This window comes from Sinohyriopsis cumingii, chromosome 4 (genome assembly GCF_028554795.1).
Source record: "Sinohyriopsis cumingii isolate HCF-2022 chromosome 4, ASM2855479v2, whole genome shotgun sequence".
NCBI lineage: Eukaryota > Metazoa > Mollusca > Bivalvia > Unionida > Unionidae > Sinohyriopsis > Sinohyriopsis cumingii.
Window position 1 is genome coordinate 139906177 of NC_142964.1, and position 24772 is coordinate 139930948.

Below are 24772 nucleotides of genomic sequence, written 5' to 3' on the forward strand. Positions count from 1 at the left end.
ATATATATATATATATATATATGACAATGTGTGTTTGAGGTGTGTAACTGTTAATTAGAACACGGTCACCAATATCAAGGAAAATAACACTAATTCAATTTTTAGATCAGATACCTGTCTGCTTAGGTATTCAATCGGCCCTCTTATGCTTGTTTGATAGGTATAGCTGTGTATATCGTACCAGATATCACACAACTTAATTCGATTTGATATCCCCTGAAGACGCGTAACATGATAGTTTAATCTAAGCGAGAGTTTTGAAAGTGAATGAAGGACCCACGTTGTTCACTTGCCCTCTGCGATACGCCATATTGTTTACAGTTGTCACGGAAACTTGATTTGCATAAGAACAGGTGGGCGATTAGCCACTGAAAATTCTGCAAGAGTGGAACGCGAAGGCAGCGGTGCGTAGAAGTCGGGGAAAGTTTGCGTAAGATTCAACAAGTTACAATGAATGTAAGAAATTCACAAAATGGATGATTTAGATTAGAAAAGTGAGTTACGACATCAACGATGCCCCTCAGACAGGTAAGAATAACGGAATAATAGGATTAACAGTAACTTAAAGAAACAATCCTCCGTGACTTCTATTTACTGTTATACAGTAACGGTACTCTCTTACACCTTGTTAACTGACAAAGGATTTGAGGGGACTACATGTACGTGTAAGTAAATAATCGCTAAATACGATACTCATACATTACATTATGTCCTGCCTGCTTTTGATGTATAATTCAAAAAAACAGAGATTGATTGAATTTGTAGGATTTATGGTAGTTTTCTGAGGCCAAATTTAGTGTCTACAGTAGTTACAATTATATGTACATGGACATAACGCAAGTTCTGTAAACAAGGTGATTTATAAAACGTTTCGCATATATATATATATATATATATACACACACACACACACACACACACACACACACACACACACATATATATATAGTTACTGGCCCATTTTTAAAACCATTTATGTAAAGATTCTGATGGCTGAGAAAAATGCAGGGGGTATCTGTATGATATTACCTTAGGCAGGTAAGAATAACGGAATAATATGATTAACAGTAACTTAAAGAAACGAAAGAGAGAGAGAGAGAGGGCACACGATTCTAACGTTTAGCTATTGGTCCTTTTTTTTAAAGATTATGATGGGTGAGAAATATGCGGGGGTAATTGCATGATATTAGTAGAGGACGAAATGGCGCTTAAAGCCGATTTTCGACTTGGTGATATGGGCATTTGTCATACGTGTTATTTTTTATTGGAGTATTCGTGTTATGTGTTATTTTAATTATTGTAACCAGACTTCAGACTCGTGAGACTTCCAGATCTGAGCGATCAAGGGAGTCGTGTAAAATTGTATAATGTAATAAAGCTTGGCGCTAACACGAGGAAGCCAAAGATTAACCGTAATAGCTTAGATGTCCTCAGCTAGTCTGGTAGCAATTATTCATTCGAATCCAGAAAGGTGCTGAAGCCATTTTTAATTCAGTCAAAAAGGGCATAAAAATGTAACTAAGGGAAACCTTAACAATCTCTCTCTCTCTCTCTCTCTCTCTCTCTCTCTCTCTCTCTCTCTCTCGTTCATAGCGATGACAATTATTTCAAGATCATTATAGTAAAATGAAATTAGGTTGAAAATTTACAAATAGTTAAAAGAAGTTAACAAAGACATTTCACCTTGTGCCACACTGTACATTATCATCCATACACTTATATAAACATCCTGATTGATTGGTTGGTTTTAACTAGTGATGGCGAGAGGTGGACAAGTTGGGGTGGGATGGCGGTGGTATTGCCCCGGACGCTAGGTGAAAGTAGCGAAGTCGGGAACCTTATTGTTTTCTTTTGCAGCTTAAATTTTTCAATATTTCACATTCCCGTAGTGTAATGGGGGCAATTTTTCACAAACCTTTTTTTTCGGGGGGGGGGGGGGGGGGCGGTGGTTGTAAGTGACGTAAAAACTGTTCTCTGTTAGCAGTAGGGGTGACAGCAAAATAACATTGCCAACGGGAGCCTCGAACCCTTGCGACACCAATGGTTTTAACGGAACTGACAACACATTATTGGCTACATCAGGGGTGTTAAACTCAATCGCTCAGCGGTCCAAAACTCAAATCACACGTAAGGTTGCTGGCCGAACAGGATAAACATTCAATAAGCGGAAAATTAAACCTTTTTTAAACATTAATATAAATTAAAACAGAAAAAAGTTTTACTAATAAAAAATCATTGGCATACCCATTTTCGCTCTTATGCCAATTTGTCAGAGCTGGATGTTTGGCATCTTTTCTTGGCTACAAGTTCGTTTATGTTGGGAGTAATGTTCTGTGTCATTGAGATTCTCATGATGGACTGCAAGTGTTCATCAGTGAGACGACTCCTTTGTGATGTTTTGTTAATCTTCATCACAGAAAACAGCTGCTCACACAGATATGTGCACCAAACATGCTCAAGGTTCGAGCCGCATGTAGACGAAGCTGGGGCATCTCTTCAGGAATGAAACGAGTGAACTGTGCAGGCCCCACAGTGTCGTACTTTGCCTTTAGTGTCCCATTACACTGCAGCTCTATTAGTTCCATCTGCAAATTTACAGGTGCAGTTTCCACGTCTATGGCAAATGGGTTACGAAACAGCTCGAAATTACTTTTCTGTGCTTCAAAGTCACTAAAGCGCCGTGCGAACTCGGCCCTAAGTAAGCTAAGTTTTTCAGCAAAGTGTGCATTGGGAAACACCATAGCCTAAAATTCTCTCTCGGGCCGGATATAATTGTAAGCCGGTCAAGACCTCTCGGGCCTGATATAATTGTACGCCGGGCCTGATGTGGCCCGCGGGCCTTGAGTTTGACACATATGGGCTACATCATGTCCAGGAAATGGGGGATAAATGCCTTTTCTAAGGACACACCGATGTACTCGACCCGAGCTGGTGTCGAACCCGCACCTCTTGGATTACGAGTCCGATCCTCTTCCATAATTATCTCGAGTCATTTTGTGAAAGTTAAAAAAAGAAAAAGACCCTGTAAAAATTAAATGAAACCTTGACAATTAGAATCAAGCGATATCGTTGAGTTTGGGAACTTTTCGAATTTTGTTGAAATGAAGATTGAACTCTTCTATTAGCGACAAATGGGACCAACCTGTTAATTTCGGGGGGTGGGGGCTGGGATTTTGTATGTAACCGGGATACATTTCATTCATTTCACCGCAAGCTATTTTTGAAAACTAATAAAGCTGATATAATTAGATCTTTTCTCTTTTCTTCTTATGAATATTTTTTTTTCAAGCTGACCGGAATTCTTTTCTCAAAATATGAGGACACCCCCCCCCTTCTCCTCTACCCCTGAAATTAATTATAGTCTCAGATCTCAGGTACTGTATACATAGTACTGCTTTTAAGGTGCATTTAAGATACTATGACTACCAATTAAAATCGATATCTCCTTAAAAATCAAAGCAATAAAAACTAACGAAATATCCCACACGTGACACAAACTGAAATATTTTCTTCATGACTAAGGCAGTTTTTCATATTTTAACCACCGCGCAACGAAACGTCATTTCTGTATGGATCACGTGTTGTTTTTGGTCGAATCTCCAATTTGTATCAATACAGAACGATCGTCCTTTTATTAAGGAGGTAATATGTATAAAGAGTACAAAAATAACCCATATTTATATCCTAATTGCATATGAAAATGTAATTTCTAAATGTCAACATGAAGACCCACTCCATGACCTTCTTGAATCTGTAACCCAGAAAATCTTATTTACTATGCATCTTTTAGAATCATACAATAAATATGTTATATAAAAAAATGGAAATGTATACGGTAAGAAATTTATGCATCTAAATCCAAGTTTCCAAGTTGGCAAGAAGTTGTCCCACATGTACAAAATCGTCTGCTACTCAACGTGTCATCTTGCTGCTAGAACGAGATTCTCAAGAAATTACCCGGCATATAGCCTGTTTCTAAATTCATTGGTATTTTTCCAATAAACAAGACGTAAATACATTACATCCTATTCACTGTTGTTTCTCTTCCACATAATAGCTTTTTTTAAAAATAAAATGTTGAACTTGGCTCATTTTTTTACAAGATCGGTTTAGTTTGCTTAATGTCTCTTGCCATTTATTGGCATTGTTACGTTGAATTTTGTAAAACTATCTATAAACCTGACCTAATTACTCAACTGAACTGCTGACAGAAACAGTCCAAAGCACAGGGGTCCAAAATAATGTATTTCGTTTCTATAGCCTGATGGATAAACATTACATCTTTTCAAAGATGTGCGCAGAATGGACCGACACAACGCGAGTCATGAAAACACATGGGTGGTATCCCATGTGTCCAAAATTAATATTATTTTGAACAGAATGTTCTGGTGACAATTGCCTCTTTTCAAATGACAAGCATTGCAGTATTTCATTTTCGTCAATGGGTCGAATTTCGGTATGCATTTTGCTTTCATATTGGTGACGGAAACCATAGGTGCGCAGAAATGCCAGACAACATTGTATATATCTCCTGGTCAAGACAGTTCCATTCTTTGCTCAAGGTCGGTCCTATGCACGGGGGGCCGTTACAAAGAAAATTAGGAGTATCCATCAATGAATTTAAGGGGGGGGGGTGTCTAATCCGTAACAATGTAACACCTCCATCCATTGATTCATTGACGGATACTCCTAAATTTCTTTGTAACGAACCCCTGAGGTCCTACGAATCATATAGTTTCGAGTAATATTTTTGTCTTGCAGAAATAGCCAAGTTTGTCCGATTGGACATTGCAAGTAGGCATCATCATAAAGGATTCATGGTACTAATTCATTTCCCATAGTAAACCTATGCAAACACCATGATATTAAAAATTCAATAACTTAGCATTTTTGAGTGCGCATGATCAAACCTTTACTTATCAGTATAGATAAAACCTGAATGTCAGCTTTTGTATAGAGGAAAGGATATGAGCGACGGCATTTTCTGGACCTGCAGGTATTTGAAACATGTACTTTCAATTCCGCACCAAAGAGTCAGGTGCTTAGATTTTAGTAATGAGTGTTCCAAACTCAAGACTGTTAAAGGACTGAAATTCCATCAATAAAACAATGTCTCTATTTTTCTTCACTTACAACTAGGATAAGCTCTTTAAAGATTCTTTTTCCTAAAACATAACCAACATTATTAACCAATCCTGGTCAGCCAGTACCATATACACACCCATTTCCAGGCTGGTTCCCATTTTTCCATATCATTTGTACCGTGTGTTCTAAAGTGGTAACCAGGTGTCTGCTGAGCTTGCTCAATCACTCCGCAAATCCAGATACTAGCGAAGTGCCCGATGTTAAGTTGTTCATTTTGAGTCGACATTATTCCTGCTAAATCTTCAAATTTTGCAGTTACGAACACTAGAGTCAACAGTTATATTAGAGTGAAGTATTTTAAGTACACTTGCATTGTAACGTTCATCATACCGCTTCAGTCATTACACTGTGTATTTTGACAATATGACTTAAAATGTGCATAGCCATAGCAACGGCTACACATTACAACAGGCATGGGCAACTTTATAAGAGGATAAAACCAGGTTTTAGATTGCACATGCCCTGCATTACAGATGCCAGTAGTACCATATGCACTCGCTTTTAAGATGAATCGAAATACTAAAAATAAGGATCCCGATCTACCATAGCATAACATACCAGCAGACCAGGGTCTATATTATTTGTTCTACTTATCAGTCATAATAAACTGCACAGATTCAGATCGATCTGTGCATTATGTGACAGCAGATCTGGGTCTGTGCAGTTTGCATTTGGAGTCGACTTATAAGCGAGTATGGACGGTACCTACAGCTTTGAAGTTTTCAGCCCAATTAAAAATTTGACATTCAGCAGTATGTTGAAAAGATTATTGATTAATAGTTATAAAAAGTTGTTTAAGTTATTAATTATTTAATTAATTTTTGTCACTGGTATTCATTCAATTTGTGCAGAAACCTGTAAAATTTATGGAATGACAGAATGTGTGAATTGAAAGTAGAGGTACAAAAAGTATGATGTATTCTAGCTGGCAAGATTGGTGAGGCTAACACTTTTAAATCAAATTTCTTTTATGGACAGTTTGTTAAAATTTGGCAAATAATCTGCAATTTAAAATTGGGATATATATAAAAGAGGGAAATAAAAATCACCTCATAAATGACGCCTTGGGACACACAAAAAAGAACTAATGAGATGAAATTATATGGAAAAGGCCTAAATTATAACATTAAAACTGTGGAGTACCATATTCACCAAACACTTGTTTCACAGCAATGCACTGTTAACCTGTATACTTGTGCAAATAAAATTAATTGTAGAGTTAATGTTTACAAATTTTATTTTTATGATGCCAAGTGCTGGGCAATATCATGTGGAATGTGATACATGGCTGCATCCATGAAAGCCAACATAGAGAGGACTATATTTAAAAATAGGACAGTTTTAATCCAGATATTTTTGCGGTGATCTCTTGTTTGATTTAGTTTAAACAATGACCTCTGACTGATGAACTAGTCATTGTTTAGGTTCTTATTTTGAAGTATAATAATAATAATAATAATAATAATAATAATATTAGTGTAGTAGTAGTAGTAAATGTTGTTGAGAGGATATCCCAGTTAGTTTACAGAACTAATGTCCCATGAAGCCAATATTTTGAAGTAAATGCGCAAAGTTGCCTTGTTTAGCAGTTATTTACATTGTCAGAAAAAAAGAGAAATCGAAGAAAAGAAAAGATAACAGTAAATATTTGAGAAGAAAAGAAAAGAGAAAAATAGGCTGAAGAATGAATATACTTATTAATCATACAGATTATCAATTGGCCTTTTTCATATTTTTTTATTAAAATCATTGAATTAGAACTGCTTGGATGTCTGTCATATCTTTATGTAAACGTTTCTAAATCAATGGGCTAGATATCCTGAACTTTTACAAAATAATTTTTTGTGGTTTTATAATTTTTGTAATATGTTACCAGACAGAACTTAAAAAGGGTGAATTTAGATTTTCATGCTGTGATTTCACCATTGTTAGGATGTACTGAGGACCCTCTTGAGTTTGTACACAATTAGAATTCTCATAAATATTCTCTTTTATTGAGGCATTGCTTGTTGGTCCATTGCATGAATGGAATCTGTACAGTTTTCACCTTGTATAATCTTAAATGCTTATTTCTGGAGTATGAATACTTTATCAGGTTGGTTTGTCAATAGTTTCCTTAATCCTTAATCAAAGTTGGGCTGAACATAGATTTTATAAGACCTAACTCGGTGAGAAATAAGTGGAAGTGTTTGGTCTTGGACAGCAACCATAGCTTAGATGAGACCTTTTTCATGACCTGTCTAATGCTTTAATTCCACATTAGGATGTTATCAGCATGCACACTAAGAACCTTGTCATATGTAACAATCTGTGGTGAGGTATGCATGTAAGAAACACATGTTGTGCTTAGATAATTGTGAGCTGTTGTACTCAGAATACTGGGCTGTTGTAATCAGAATACTGGGCTGCTGTGATCAGATTACTGGGCCACTGTACTCAGAATACTGTGTTGTGCTGTTGTAATCAGAATAATGGTTTGTTATAATCAGAATACTGGGCTGTTGCAATCAGAATACTGGGCTGTTATAATCAGAATACTGGGCTGGTAAAATCAATAATGGGCTGTTGCAATCAGAATACTGGGCTGTTGTAATTAGAATACTGGTCTGTTATAATCAGAATACTGGGCTGGTAAAATCAGAATACTGGGCTGTTGCAATCAGAATACTGGGCTTTTGTAATTAGAATACTGGGCTGTTGTAATTGGAATACTGGGATGTTGTAATTCGAATATCTTTAGTCATTGACTTAGTTCATTCTGTTTACCAGATTTGATACCAAGTTCCAAATCATCTAGATCACCTTGCAAATTAGTCGATAGTATAGCTAAGAAAACTATGCATCAGAGATCTATAGTTGAAACTGTTTTGTAAGTAAAATGGCAAATCATTGATAGAAATTGAATACAGGTGGGACCTTGTATTAAATAATATTGTACACAGTATTTTACAACTAGACTACCTTAAATAATACCCCATTTACTGTGACTTTGGTTTCTCTCTTTGAGATAAAAAAAATGAAAGCTTTTACGCCTTTCTGTCAGAATTTATAAATTTGTGGTTTCTCTAGAAGAATTGGAAGGACAAATAAGTCCAATGCTTTTTAAATATCTACTGAAGCAGTACCAGTATGTTTTTCCTTCACCTAGGGCTTTCAGACATTCATCTACCATTGATATTAAAGACTTTCACAAGATTGATTGCACCTAAATCCTGAATGATTCTCATGAAATAGGTTGTTATTAACTGAGAAATCCATTAAACAGTCATGTACATTTTATTTTTAATTTGGAATGGGTTCATAGAATCAGAATAATACTCCTGGGAATGGTGTAGCTTAAGTAATGTTTGTAACATGGTAAGATGAGTTTTATTTCAAAACTTTAGTGTGCACCTTGCAGTGATTCATGACATTCAGTGAAGGTGGCCTTGTATGGGAGACAGTAAACAATGGCTGATTACAAAAAACCACCAGTACAATAACAATTTTTATTTCGTTGAAATAGATTATGTACCCAAAAGCCTGCCTCAGATGCTAGATTTTTCAGATTGGCAACTTAGCTAAAAATGTATGTACATTAACAGTAATTCATCGTTTAGTTAGAATGTTAAAATAGGATAAAATCACACACTTTTAGCTGAAATTGGTATCTTCTTGGCATTGGAAGCTCCAACAATGTAACATGCTAGCAAGTTTTGTCAAATACAGACAGTGACTGCTCCAGTGGTCTCATGGTTAGAGAATATGTCTCGGATGCATGAGGTCGTGGGTTTGATCTCTGGCCGAGTCATACCAAAGACTTACAAAAATGGTACTAACAGCTGCCTCGCTTGGTGCTCAGCATTAAGAGGTTAGTATTAGGACTGGTCAGCCTCAGGTGTCAGGATAATGTGACTGGGTGGGTCATCATGCTACATGTCTGTAACATGATGCCCCAGTGCTAGGCTTCACTGTAAACTGCCAAGCTGCAGACATCGTAGCAATATGACTAAAAAATTGTTAAAGCTACATTAAAAATCCAAATCATACACACACACAGATAAAAAGTTGGATGATTTTCAAATCTTTTAAATGTTCTCATGGCGAAGTAACTGTTATGAAACATAGTTTTTAATCCCACTCTAATGTAAATGATGTTTCTATGTACATTGAATGCAGCGTTATTTCATTTTGGTTTGGTGTTTTACATCACAGCTACATAAGTTGTTTACTTGGCGTTGAAGTAGTATTTGTACCAGGTCTGATAAGCCAGATTGTACCAGATCTTTTTTCAAGTGTTATTTGGAAAAGTTTTGCCTGATTAAATACTTTTTATATAGAGTAGAACCAGTCCTTGAAGAACACCTCTTCTGCCAAACAATCATGGTCTCTCAAATATAGCTGATCTCATGACTGGTTATAACTGTATAATCAATAAATATACATTCTAAATTTTTGTTATATAATCAGTAGATACACATTCTTAATTTGGTCTCTCAAGACAGGTAGATTCTCCTGTTTTTTCAACACAGGTTTTACCATGTTCATTTTGCTTTTTGTTGATATCATTTTTCATAGTTTTTCAGAAAATATAATTTCCATCTGCACTTAATCTCATGGATTAGATAAGAAAGTTTCCACAAAATAATTACTGCATGTTTGGTTTTAAATTCTTGGTCTGTAACCCCCATAGAAAAGTGGCACCCATTGCCAGTCTTTTCATTATAAACTGGCTGCTGGCAAAATTATCCTAAATTTCACAGCTGGGTCAATCATTTTTACAACACTAACATTTTTATATATATTGTTGCAGTGAATTTCTTAGTTTTAGACAGCTATTTCAGAAGATAATGAGAAGGTTGCATTGAAGAATAGCAAATCTGCTGTAAATAATACTGTGCTGGAATGAATTTTACTGCTGATCTATACCAAGCTAATTGACTAAATCAGGTGAATGTAAAATATTGACAAAATCAGTTGAATGTCAAATATTGACAAAATTTCAATTTGTTTGAAAAGCCATGAAAAATGATGTTTCAGAAAGTTTTATAAAATTGTTTTCAACCAAAATTTCTTTGCACTCTTGTTTTCTTTATTAGCAGTGGAAACAATTGAAAATGTTTGGAGAATATTTCAGTCATAGCAGAGCAGTGTCATTATTACATTGACACGTTTAGATGTCATATATACTCACGTATAAGTTAAGTCAAACTGCAAACAAGATTTGTGACATTACTGATCTGGGTCTGTGCAGATTTGGATCGGACTCGTAAACGAGTATATATGGCACCTTCTGCCCGATGCACTCTTCTACATGCCACTATAGTTGATTAACGGAGGCAGGAGCTGTCTTGTCTCATTGGTTAGTGGATCAGCCTGTGACAGCTAATATAATGTGCCCTTGGGCAATGCAATTTGCTCCAATTGCCCTGGCACTAAATAAGTTATTTGTGTTGCTGTGACATAAATAACTGGATATAAAGCACTGTGGGAAGTATCATTCAAGCTTACAGATCAATGCAAGAAAAAGATTAAGTAATCAGAAATGAAATTAAAAGACTTACTTTCCATTGATGCAGGTAGTTATTGGATTTGAACAATAGTTCTGTTGGTTCGTTTGATAGATCACCACAAAGAACTGATTTTCCGTATCGATCATTCTGGATTTAGAAGTTTATGCAGATGAAGTCATTGAGTATATTTTCATCAACATTGTTTATGGATGAATTAACATGAATTCCCAAAAGTGAAATAATGACGGCCTGTTTATTTAAATAATTATTGACATTTCCCCTTGATAATAACTCTTGACACCATGAAAATAGCAGCATGTGTTCAATCAATAGTCTTGTTCAAAAGATAGAATTGCATATTTAGGAAATGATGTGATGTAATTCTATGACAGAGAAATTTGATATCAAAATTATCACAAGTGGAACTAAAAGAATGTTATTTACAGATGTATTGCACTCGGTTGTTAGTGCTGCCTTGAGGAAGTCGATCATGAATTGGTAGAGAGAAGAAATTTAAAGAATGATTGTTACATTAAATGAGAAAGGAAAATGATGTATTATTTCAAATATTGTACAAGTTTCAAAATTGTAAGAAATATAAATAGAAATATATTAACTCTGTGTGTGTGTGTGTGTGTGTGATTTAGATTTTTAACATAGCTTTAATAATTTTTCAGTCATATTACTGTGATGTTTGCAGTGTGGCAGTTTACAGTGATGTCTAGCACTGGGGCATCATGCCGTAGACATGTAGCATGATGTCCCACCCAGTCATGTTATCATGTCATCAGGCTGACCTGTCCTAATACTAACCTGTTAATGCTGAGTACCTAGTGAGGCAACTGCTAGGACCATTTTTACAAGTCTTTGGTATGACTCAGTCGGGGTTCAAACATGTGACCTCTTGCATCTGAGGTGGATGCTCTAACCACTTAGGCCACTGGAGCAGTCCTGTCTAATAATATTATTAGTGTTGGAACCTCAGGGTGACCAGACATATTTTGCAAAAGCCTGGCGTTTCAATGCAGTGTTTAAATACTATGAGTTTGTTGGAAGAAAATTTGGAAGATAAACAAAAAACACTGTACCATTCATGTATATTGTATTTGCCAGTAATTCTTTCACCATTTTCATTTTCAGTTCCTAGAGAAATATTGACAAAAAAGTATTATATGCAGGAATTTGAAAGATATAGTGTATTTAAAACTTCAGTTTTAATCTTGTAATTAAACCCAACACTTTTATTAGGCTAGCCATCCATATATATATATATATATATATATATATATATATATATATATATATATATATATATATATATATATATACACACACACACAACCCATTGACACACACCATTTTTAACCCGTTGACACAGACTATTGAATAACCCATTGACACAGACCATTGAATAACCAATTGACACAGACCATTGAATAACCCATTGACACAGACCATTGAATAAATGACCCATTGACACAGACCATTGAATAAATTACCCATTGACACAGACTATTGAATAACTCATTGACACAGACCATTGAAAAACCCATTGACACAGACCAATGAATAACCCATTGACACAGACCATTGAATAGTTCATTGACACAGACCATTGACTAACCCATTGACATTGACCACTGAATAATCCATTGACATAGACCATTGAATAACCCATTGTCACAGACCATTGAAAGATCTATTGACACAGAGTAATGAATAGTTCATTGACATGGACCATTGACTAACCCATTGACATAGGCCATTGAATAATCCATTTACATAGACCATTGAATAATCCATTGGCATTATTTGGAGATTAGCAGTATTGTCCCTAGCCAGTTTTAGCGAGGCACTGTACTGTATCTTCCTTTGGAAGTGCATTGACCTCACTGATGTGTGCCTTGCCCTTCTTGGGGCCTGCAGGTGCCCTGTCCAAAAAGCCAAAAGGATCAATGCATTGCATATGGTAACATTGTACAATTGTATTTACTTATCAACTTGGCATCATTTACCCCAAGTTTTCATCTGCAGTACAATACATGTTTGATCTTAAATGCACCTGTGGAATATATACCGATGCCCACTCTCATGGAGAGAGTACACTCGAAAAAGGTCATACCATGCCCTTATCTAGTGGTTTGGGGACAACTCTAATGTATTTTCCGTATGTATACAGTCAACACATTATTTTCAGACCAATATTCAAAGCATTATTTGGTAATTTGGACAATAAACTCTCCCATATTAACAAGGCCTCATTCTTAATATTTTGAAAAAATCTTAACTCTTGATAATCTGAACCTTGTTTTAGTCCATAAGTTTGGATAATCAAGGTTCAGCTTTAAAACCAGTTTATTTTGTTGCTCAGGCTCCATTTTAGCCACCTTAATTAGAGGTGGTCATGGTTAATAAGTTACCATGAACTTTCTGGACACTTTTAAGAACCACACATGTATCTACGTATGTATATGTATATACTATAGCTTCAAAACTGTCTGAGAAATCTTGAATGGATAATTGCAAACTGATGATCTTCCAATGTTCCTTTTGTTTTCATTCGAAGGTACATGATATCAACTTTATTTTATGTCATGCTTTGTTTTGTGCATGCAATAAATTGTATCTTATTTGTTTCAGGGTCAAGGTATCATTGTTGCCCAGCCTAATGAGTTTGAGGTGCTAAATCGACCATCATTCATCTCGCATTTACCACCTCTTAGTGCACACCAGGTAAATATGTGTTTTTGTAGATAGATACTTTCTGTCGAAAAAATGTCTACTCGGGTATCAGAAGGTACTGTAGAACCAAAGCGTGTCCATTATATGCCTATCTTGGGGTATCAGAAGGTACTGTAGAACCAAAGTGTGTCCATTTTATGCCTATCTTGGGGTACAGAAGTGCAATTACAAATTAATAAGTGGTTTCAATGAGAAAATGTACATTTTTCATTTGTTTGACAATTTAAGCACTATACTGAAAACAGAAAACTATTTCTTCACCTTAAAACCTCAAGTATAAGTTTTCTTACGCCTAAACATAAATGACACTGAAATAGTTTGGTTTCATGTTCCATGGTAGAAACATTGACCATGAAGGATTATCTTACTTAATAAATACAGTGGTCACTTCATTCCTTATGGTCTCTCAAATTACACAGCCATCACTGGTCCTACAGTATACCTGCATCAGCAGGTAATCAGGGTAAGAGAGATGACCTTTCATGGTTGATTGCTATAGCTACAAAAAAGGATGGTATTGTAAATGAATTGCAGAAGGGTGTCTTGTATTTAAAATACAGATAAAGCTCCACTATAACATTAGTGTTATTAACATGTGAAATACTGAGATAAGTCAGTTATCTGCAGAAAATGTTGCATGTGGATTCTTTTCGCTACACCAGATGGGGAATTGGGATGGGTGCAAAACTTAGGGTTCCAATGACCAACAGAGTTAAACTTTAGATTTTTTCTTATAGATTCCATTAGAATCTGAATCCTTTGCTGATAAACTTACTGGAATCTGTGAAACTCTAAATACATATATATCATATCACTTATTCTATGATATCAGCAGTTTAGTATGGCTAACTGACTGGTTTAATTCAGCTGTTCCTGATCAGTTGGTCACATGATGACTGGCTGATGGATAAGCCACATGTGCTTAGAGGCACCTTCCTTTTGTGACTTAAAAAAAAATAATTCATAGTTGCTCCAACCTTTTGCTGTGTGTTTAACTTTGATAACATGCAGCTAATTAATTAGGTAGGTAGATTAATGGATTTTGTCAGTTTTGGTGATTATAAACTTATTGCAACAACGGTGTTATTTTGATACACGAGAGTATATGTGTAATAATAATACTACTTTATTTATACAGGGTGATTGATTTATTCTGTGAGTATTCTCCCTTGAGGCACTCTGCACAAAAAAATATAATGATGTACATCTAACAAAAAATAATAGTAATTACTATTTATTTCAACATGTTGTGGAGGCAGAAGAATTATCAGTTTAAAGAGGAATTGTCAAACCTAATACAGTTCCTTCTGAATACATTGACTGGAGAGTTTGTGAAAGAAATTATTGAACATTTCAACATTATCTCAGTGATATTGGATTGCCATCATCTGCATTAGTGTAGAGGGGGAAACAGGGTTCGTGGGTGGCTTCAACTCATTTAGCTGCTTCTAAAGTGTGTTGGTACTCTTGCGTTCATCAATATGCTGTTTATAGTAGTCTTCTTTCGCATGTCTAGCTATACAGGCCAGACAGGGATCACTCAATGCATACACTAGCACATTAGTTTCAATTATGTTTTCAGGTTCAGTAGTATAAACATGATCAATGATAAGTAGCACTTTTATTTGTTACTCTGGTTGTAGTGTTAATTATTTGGGTGAAACTGTATGTTTAAAAGTTACTTATCCATTTTAATAGAGGAGTTTTCAAGTTAGTGTTGTTAAAGCTGTATATTTCCAAGTTACTTATTGATTTTAACTCATGAACCCCTGGCGCCACGTTTACGCATCAGGGGGTAGTAGCCTATTGCCGAGCTCTGTAGCATCAAGGTCATGTATGATACACTAAAGTGGGTGGTATTATAGACAGTTAGACAGATATAGTTCTACAATGATGCCAAATAATCTGGACGTTCTAGTTGCACTACAAAATACAGAGGGAAAAAGTTAATTTTGGGACCCAATTTTTTTCCACCCAAAATTTGGCCATTGTCGGAATCCGATTCTTTGTCTGTAATTTAGACTTTTTGGCCTCAGATCTAAGGCAGACTGGTCTGAACTGCACACAGATAGATGAACCTTTGCAAAATGTAGGATAATATGGGCATTTGGATTAAAGAGTGGTCTCGATATGAAAATGATGGGTCCATTCAGCAAAAAAAAAAGAACTCCAACTTTTACGCTTCTGCTCATATGTGAGTGAAATAGCTAATGAAAAATAGTGTTTTTAACATAACTAGGCATTAGGTTAACAGGAAATCTCTTGGAAGTCGACGTGTTAGGATGTATTCATAAATAGCCCTCAAAATGTGTTTCCTACTCGCATTTCAGGTGAAAATGACAAAAACCTCCAGGGGTTAACGAGTTAATGAGTGCATTTTAATGATGTCACCATTTGAATATTCACTGTGTATTTAATCACTTGAGCATCGACATCGCACACAAATTGCAAATTTAGCCAATCCATGACAATTTGTAAAAAAAATCCAAAATCCTTGTTAATGGAGGAGTTTTCGGGTAGTCGGTGCTTAAGTTGGCTACTCTGATCATTTTGAAATCTTCCTTAGTAGGGCTTTCTTAATTGGCTTCTTAAGCCAATTGAATAAGGAAGCATTGGTGTGCCGTTGTTTACCCTAGATTGAACAGTAACTGTGCATGATGCATTGAAGAGAAACAAAAATAAGATTTTATTAGCTTATTATTGTGGATGATTCAATACAAATTAGATTAAAAATTATCAGAGATGATGTCTTTGAAAATAAAAAGCTAACAACATAAACTGACATTTTTTAATAGACAGTTATATGTAAACATTTTTAAAGAAGAACAAAGTGCTAGGACACTTTTTTCTGCAAAATGTCAATTAGCTGCAAAATTTTTAGCTCAAATTTTAAGCTGATCTAATTAAATTTTGCAAGTGCTACAATTTCCAGCAAAATCCATCACTAGTAAAACTTTTTGGGGAATTTTTAAAAAAAAATCCAAAACATGCATAATTTCTTTAATGTGAAATGATGCTTATTTTGGCATTAATTCCTTTTCTATGAGATCAGCAGTTTACTGTGGCTAATGGCACTGTGTACTGTCAAAATAACTATTACTTCTCAAAGTGCATACAGTGTCTCGTTTGCATGACCAAACATTTAATTCACCAAATATGAAAAGATTTCTCCAGTATTATTTGACTTAATATAAAATCTATCCCTGCGACTCTTAAATCTTGTACTGATTGCATATTCTGTAGCATGGCCAATCCGAGATATTTGTGTCACATTTTACGCTGACCACCCACCAAAAAATAAATGTTTGTTCCCAGTACAAACATTGCTGAAACTGCAAGTCATTGAAATGCTTTATTGTCTCTCTGCACAGACCCTGATCTAACAGTAGATATGAGACTGGAAATGTATGTCAATGGTTTTGATTCATAACAATGGAAAACAATCAGCTGTATGATACAATTTTGCTCATTACAAACATTGCTGAAACTGCAAGTCAATGAAATGCTTTATTGTTTCTGTATGTAAAGTTAAGCTTTCAAGGTCAGTAGATATGAAATTAAAAATGTTTTAAATGTTTTAATTCATAAAAATTGAAAACAATTTATCTGTACAGATATAATTTTGGTCATGAAAAAGTAGGAGTGAAACTGAAAGAAAAGATTCTTTTTAGCCCATAATTTCTTGATTAAAGTAAAGGTATTACATTATAAACATACAAACAGGTTTATAAAAAAATAGTTGGATTTTGCAAACTGAGTTTTCCCTCACTCACAAAGAAATATAAGTAGCAAAATAAATTCAGTTCTAGCCCTCAACGGGATTTATGATATTAAATTATGTAGTTTTTATCACGGCTAAACTCAGTGGTAAAGTTAATTGATGGTTTGAATTAAGATGATTGTTATTTTATATGTTAGATCAGTTTGTCTAGATGTGCGTAACTGAGTTGCCATTTCAGATGCCACACATTTCTCAATGACCACCAAAACACTTGAAAATTCACTGTGGGGGTATCACTTAAGATTTTTATGTTTGTCAATGTCATAGATTACTGTTTACAGCAGCATTATACAGATCAAGTGACCTTTCTAAAGCATGTGTAACAGTCAAATGTTGTGTACATTTAAGGTAATTCATCCCCATTTTAACATTCAAAGATAGGGATTGAATCTTCAGAAAGGCTTATTCAATTGAAAAAAATTAAAACTTGAAAGAATTTATGGTTGACATGTGTAAATATAGCTTTTTGGGGAGAGGTCTTAGAAAGTGAAGGCTTAGCCCAAATAAGATTTGTACTCCAGTTTACAGTTAATCAATTTGTTTACTTGTGTCTACAGTATGTCACAACAATGGCTTCTTTGATATGAGAAACCTAAAGTAGTCAAGCTTGACATCAGATGTATTAGGCAACAATATCAGTCCTAATAGTAACATTACCAGTCCTAATAGTAACATTACCAGTCCTAATAGTAACATTAACATTACCAGTCCTAATAATAACATTACTGGTCCTGATAGTATTAATAAATCTGGCATATTTTAAGTGTATGTACAAAATGCTTACATGTGAGAAAGCTTGCCAGTAGCTTCTCGTGGGTCAGTGGTTCTTCCTGAGGTTTTTCCCGGGTTCTTCCTCCACCATTAATACTGGCCACCATGCATAGGCTATTGTGTGCTGAAAAATGGCGTTAAACCCCACAACAAACATCAAACAAACAAAATGCTTACGAGTCCAACTCCAGACTGCACAAACCTATATCTGCCATTGCACAATGCACTGGTAGGTCTGGGTCTGTGTGGTTTGTTAAGACTAATCAGCAGAACAAACAACATAGATCCTGATCTTCAGGCACATTATGCTATGGCAGGAGAGAATCTGTGTTGTTTGCAGTTTGATTAAATGAGTAAAATATGGTATGCAGTATTGTAGTGCTACTTTGTAAACTTGATAACGCTGTTATTACGCAGTGCTAATATTTCCAAGGTGTGTCTGTGATGAGGTTAAATATTACTTTTATTTTTTGAAGATTAGGATCCCATTTGTGTCCCAAATTTAGGTCACAGTTGTTTTATGTACAGTCGACAGGGCTGTTCCATTAAAACATACATGGGACCCAGGGAATGTTAAAGTGGGGTACTCACCCATAGATGTAATTTAGAAATTTCTTATCATTTTAATACGAACTCTGCAAAATCAAAGTGCCCTAGCAATATTTAAAAAAACCTGCCTGCCCTCGGTACCATGTATGTTTCAATGGAAGAACCCATATAGCAAGGTTTACATTATGAGCTGATCTTTTTCATGTACTGAGAAAGTTTATTAGCAGTGTGTGAATGGGATAAATTAGGTATCTTTTCCTCGTCTAAGACCTTACAACAGTTTGGTAACCTAGCCACAGATTGTAAGTTTTGTATGAACGTTTACTGCAGAGTTATAGAGATGGTCATTAGCACTGCAGAAAATTGTTGTTTACACACTGGGCAATGGCATGTGGCTTTTAAAGAATCAATTACCAATGTAAAGTGTGTTTATATTATTTAGACTTTTAATGTAACTTTAACAATTTTTCAGTCCTAGTCACTGCGATATCTGCAATGTGGCAGTTTTTAATGATGTCTAGCTCTGGGGCATCATGCCACAGACGTGTAGCATGATTTCCACCCAGTCACATTATCCTGACACCAGGTTGGCCAGTCCTAACACTAACCTCTTAATTCTGAACACCAGGCAAGGCATCTGTTAGTACTGTTTTTATAAGTCTTTGGTATGACTCGGCTGGGGTTCAAACCTGCAACCTCCTGCATCCGAGGTGGATGCTCTGATCTCAAGGCTACTGGAGCAGTCTATTACCAATGTAAAAGAAAGCCTAAAGAATTTTTAGGTAAAAAGATACAACAGTACCCTTGGATAAATAGCTCATCAAGTCATAGGCCTATTTGAGATTCAGACAAGTCATGAAAAAGGCTGCAATGTTAAGCATGTAATTATAGCTTTTTTTGTTTACTGTCCATACAGATTTGCAAAATTGTTTACTGTATAAACAAAGATGCATGTCAATGTCATTGAGTACACAGGAACTACCCATGTCAGTTAAATGATATGTTTCCATGTGTCTGCTTAAGAGGGTTGTTTAGTGCAATTTTACTGTCAACTCTTTTCTTAAGGTATGGATGATTTTCACATTAAATGTGGCAACGGTAGAAAAAAAGCAGAATTTGTTGAAAACTTGCACATTATGCAACATTAGGTTGATTTGCCTTAATGATGAAAAACATTCATTAAATTAAATATTTTGCTTTTGAAACATGTTTATTAGCAGAACCTTTGCTAATATTTTATTTTAAGAAACACTGTTTAAATATCATTACCAGTGACATCCTCACCCAAGCTTATTACCAGTGTCATCGTCACCCAAGTTTATTACCAATGTCATCCTCATTCAAGTGTATTACCCCAGTCATCCTCATTCAAGTGTATTACCCCAGTCATCCTCATTCAAGTGTATTACCCCAGTCACCCACATTCAAGTGTATTACCCCAGACATCCACATTCAAGTGTATTATCCCAGTCATCCTCATTCAAGTGTATTACCCCAGTCATCCTCACATATATAGACTCAGTAGATAAGTGATTGGCCTGGACTAGAATGCAGTAGCATTGATGGCACAGTCTGTAGGAAAATAGTGAGTATCAGGTATGGCAGTAATGGTGATTGTAGACAGCCTATATTATGTAACTAGGTCAAAACATATACAGCAGAACAATGCAAATATATGGTTTCCTTTTTCCAAGCCAGAACAAGCAGAAGATAAAATGATATTGCTTATGGATTTATTGATTGCACATAATATACCTAATATACTGTGTATTACATGGAAATTTCATGTAGGTGTTTTATACAGTGAAAATAAAAATGGTCATGTGAAAATGACAATGACATTTTAACATTATTTTTGTTTACAATTTATGACAATATGCTTGTTGTTTTTTCAACTAATGATAACAATTGAAAGATTCTACTTCTGAAACTATCCCAGACTACTGAAAACTACCTCAGTCTACTGAAACTAGAGCTTCCTCTACTGAACACTACCTCAAACTTCTGAAAACTGGAGCTTGCATTACTGAAACTTCCTCAAACTACAGAAACTATCCCAAACTACTGAAAACTACCTCATACTGCTGAAAAGTAGTTATTACGACACAAGACTACTGAAATCTATCTCAAACTATTGAAAATTACCTCAAACTACTGAAAACTAGAGCATCCACTATTGAAAACTAACTCAGACTACTGAAAACTAGACCATCCACTATTGAAACCTACCTTGGACTACTGAAAACTTGAACTTCCACTATTGAAAAACTACCACAAACTATTGAAAACTTGAGCTTCCACTATTGAAAACTACCACAAACTACTGAAAACTACAGCTTCTAGTACTGAAAACTATTCAGACTTCGGAAGACAGAAGTTGCCACAACTGAAATGTTTTGAGGGATTCTTGTGGATACGATTGTAAACTGAACATGTTTAGAAATTTTGGTAATGTTGCTCTCTTCGTCTTTGGTGTAATCTCTCTTTTTATGAGCATTCGTACAAGGTCACTTTGGCACAAAATTGACACAGTGCATGATCACTGGCAGTTTTGTGTGTTTATTTACCTGTACGTATGTACAACCATCCACACACTAGAGTAAGGTTAGTGTTTAAGCTGGGTTTTTTAATTGTGCTAGCTATATAGGGAGCAGGTTTGTCAAACAGGGGTCTTTTGTTTACCAGAGGTACATGTATATGTTTTGCAGTAAAGTGCTTGTTTTGGACAATTACTGATTGACCTATGGATACCTATGTAATGCATACTGGTATTTTCTATTTATCACTTATAGTGACATTATTTATAGGGCTAATAAATATTCATGAAAATGTTTCTTGCTCTATACAGGTAAATAGTCTTCATTTAATATCCCAATGGGTTTATTCGCTCTTATGATTTGGGTGGGAGAAAATGATCTCTGTTGCAAGTGAAGTATATTTTTTTTTTATTGAACTAAAAATCCTAGGCTACTTTGAAAATGAAGAGTGTCTCTAATATCATTTATGTCAAGCCTTGCAAGAAAATGTACCAAGCACCAATTATTCAGACCAACGTTAATTATGATAATTATGACGCAAATGCTCATTGAACTTTTCACTGTGTTAGGACTGATAGGTGAAAAAAAATGCTCTGGGGCAAGCTGAAGCAGCTCTCTTTGTTAACAATGGAACTTGTTATATGGCATAGAATTGGCACACATTGTATTATATTTTGTATGCAAAGACATCTCAGATACAGAGTGAAGAATGTGTATTGTGACAAAAGAAAAAGGTCTTTACCCGATAGATAATATTTTGAATGAGTTAATAGTCACTAAGTGTCATGAGGTGGTGGCATGATGAGAGATCCCTCACCTATTATGGTTTTTGGTTATCATTATCAAGGAGATAGTCTACTACTGTGTTATTGCCTGGATCGAGTAAACAATAAAATAAAATATGAAATTAAAGGATGGGAATAACAGAGATCTCAGCAGAGATGTAAATTAGAACAACATGAGCCCCCATATGTAAAATATAGCAGTAACCAATTACGTAAACAAAATGAAATTGAACATGACTCTGACAGGGTTTGAACCCATGACATCCTGCATCCAAGGCATATGCTCTAACCACTTGGCCACCGCAGTTGAAGAGAATTCACAACTTAATTATGCATGATTTAATGGACTTCACTTCTGGTCATAACTAAGTTACTTTGTTAGTTAGCAATTCCATGACATAGACATAGCACAATCAATTATCAGCATACATGTTACAAATCATTTAAGACATAATTTTCTCCTCACAATTTGTCAGAAGAAATGCATGAAGTCTTATACTACATGGTTTCTAATACAACTGAATCCTAACTAATTCGTATAATACATAGTTAAATTACATTTGAGACAAAATGCATGTAAGCAGTTAACTTCTAAACTCTAGGAAAATAGATGTATGAATTTAAATTGAATCAATTCAACAAATAATTATAAATTTACATCAGTGAACATATACAATTGAGGCTAACCTTGTGCTTTACTCAAGAAGTGCACCTTCCAGTGAAGTCAAATCTCTCTCCTTTCACGATCTCACATTCCAACATGTGTCCTTAGACAATTTAATGAGAAATACTTATACTTCCTGGAGCTAAATCCTGGTCTGCCGCAGAAACTTAGACTGATTAATTTTATGCAGGATATTTCTTAAAAGCCTGAATTCAATCTGGGAACCCATCCCATGTTCAGTTAGCTTAGCCAAACAGGATTACTTCTTTATTAAGCACTATTAATTTTAAAACTCCCATCAAAGAATAATCTTTTCTAGGCTGCCTTTATCAATAACTATTATGGAAAATATCATTTTATAACACTGTTCAAATGGTCCAAGACTTAAAATTTTCCCTGGTTTGTCTCAACTCTTGTCAGTTGCTGCTACTGACCTTGTGTTAACATTACTCCTTATTTGTCTCTAACCATTAACCATGTGAGTCATAATTAAAATTCACTCATGCTTCCAAAACAGGACTGATTAATTATTTCAAGTTGTGAAGCTATATCGAGCCTATACATCAGAGGTTTTCAAACTTTTTCGGGCCACCCCCCCCCTTGGTTATCCTCAGCCCCCCTCTACCTTACCACGTAACAAGCATTATTCAGCATTAGCACAACATACACCCCTTGGTAATCCCCCCCAAGGGGGTACCACCCACTTTGGGAACCACTGCTATACACCAGTTCTAATGGTTACATGTCATGCTGACTACAACAGAATATACTGCAAAATTATCCTACCAAATTTTGCACCATTACACTCAATATAAGATGAAAAATCAGGATACTGACTCACTGAAATTCCTCCTTTTCAGGAAATTATGCTGAGAGATGTTAAAAGAAATTGTCATTGACCTTTCTCAATTAAAATGAAACCAATTTTCTATTTGTTTTACAGTTTACATTATATACAAAAAATGTTAAGTGTCATGGAACTGCCTGTATAATAGTATTGTAAAGAAGGCTTAAAAATGAAATCAGTATAGCATGATAGAAAGGTTTACAGAGTTTATTTCTGATCAAAAATAAAGTTAATGTCTGATTATAATTATATATAATTATTGAGAAAATTAGAAATCAGTTACAAATGATTAAAATTAATGATTATGATTAGCTCAGGTCTGACATGAAATGTACAGTGCTTTCTCCAGGACATGTACTTTCATGAATTCCTCCTTATAAATGAGTGAGTATGTGAAAATCGGTGATTTACCATGAGCATAATAAAATCTGTACCAAATATGTGTGCTTCCTAGTGCACTGGTTTTAAAAGTAGGGTGGGTAGGTATTTAGGTAAGCTTTTTAAAATATATTTATATATATTATAATGATTAGCATATGTGCTATATTAACACTTAATACTGGGCTAAACCAGCTCAGACAGATGCACAAATCAGTTTTAGGAAGCATTTGTTTTTTATTTTTGTGTTTTATTATTTTACTGGGGGGGGGGTGAGTGCTAGGGTCAGCAATGAAAATTGTATAGTCAGCCAGCCAGAAACACAGATTGGGGGGGGGGGCGCTAATAGATCATGCAAGTGCTTGATTCCTAGATCAGCTACCTGAATCAAGTGCTCATTAAGGAGTTTTTTGCAACTTAGTAGTGACTGAGGTGTATTGTGAATGATTATGTATGTACTTATTAAAAGTATTTTGCCAATGTTACTTGGTACGGTTGTAAAGTGGTGGATATGCGTATTGGGTGTTTGTGATAACATCTCTGCTGTCACATACAATCTTGATGCATACAGCCTAATGCCATTGTCATACAGCCTAATAATAATAATAATAATAATAATAGTAATAATAATAATAATAATAATGCTTTATTTATAGAGGGTGACTCATTAGTCAAGGACTATTCTCCCTTGAGGCCCTCTTAAGGAGAGTATAACAATGCACATTATATGAAGATGGCAATAATTAATGTTTATTTTAACATGTTTAGTATTAAAATACTAAATTCCATTATCTGTTAGAAACACATACATGCTCATGATATCTTTTCTTAAATACTCTAATATTTTCAGCAGATTTTACATGTAGTGGAAGCTTATTCCACAGAACTGTACCAGAGTATTGAAAACTCTTTTTAAATTGCTCTGTTCTTGGTTTTGGTATTAGAAGGTTTCCATGTGATATTGATCTCAACTGGTATTGTGTTGAAAAAGGCCTGAATAAGTCCTGAAGATACTCTGGTGCAGTTCCATGTAGACATTTATATAAAAGAACTGCCTTGTGAAAATCTATCCTGTCATATA

The 24772-nt window shown here is 35.1% G+C and overlaps 1 protein-coding gene across 1 annotated transcript in view; it reads left to right on the plus strand.

Moving 5' to 3' along the window:
• The first annotated feature begins 273 nt into the window (after window positions 1–273).
• Window positions 274–24772, plus strand: part of LOC149802202 (uncharacterized) — a 104336-nt gene continuing 79837 nt past the window's right edge. The window contains exons 1-2 of the mRNA XM_089956906.1: window positions 274–528; window positions 13278–13370. Coding sequence (XP_089813032.1) covers window positions 514–528; window positions 13278–13370 — 108 coding nt within the window. The 5' untranslated portion in view covers window positions 274–513. The remainder of the gene's footprint in view (window positions 529–13277; window positions 13371–24772) is intronic.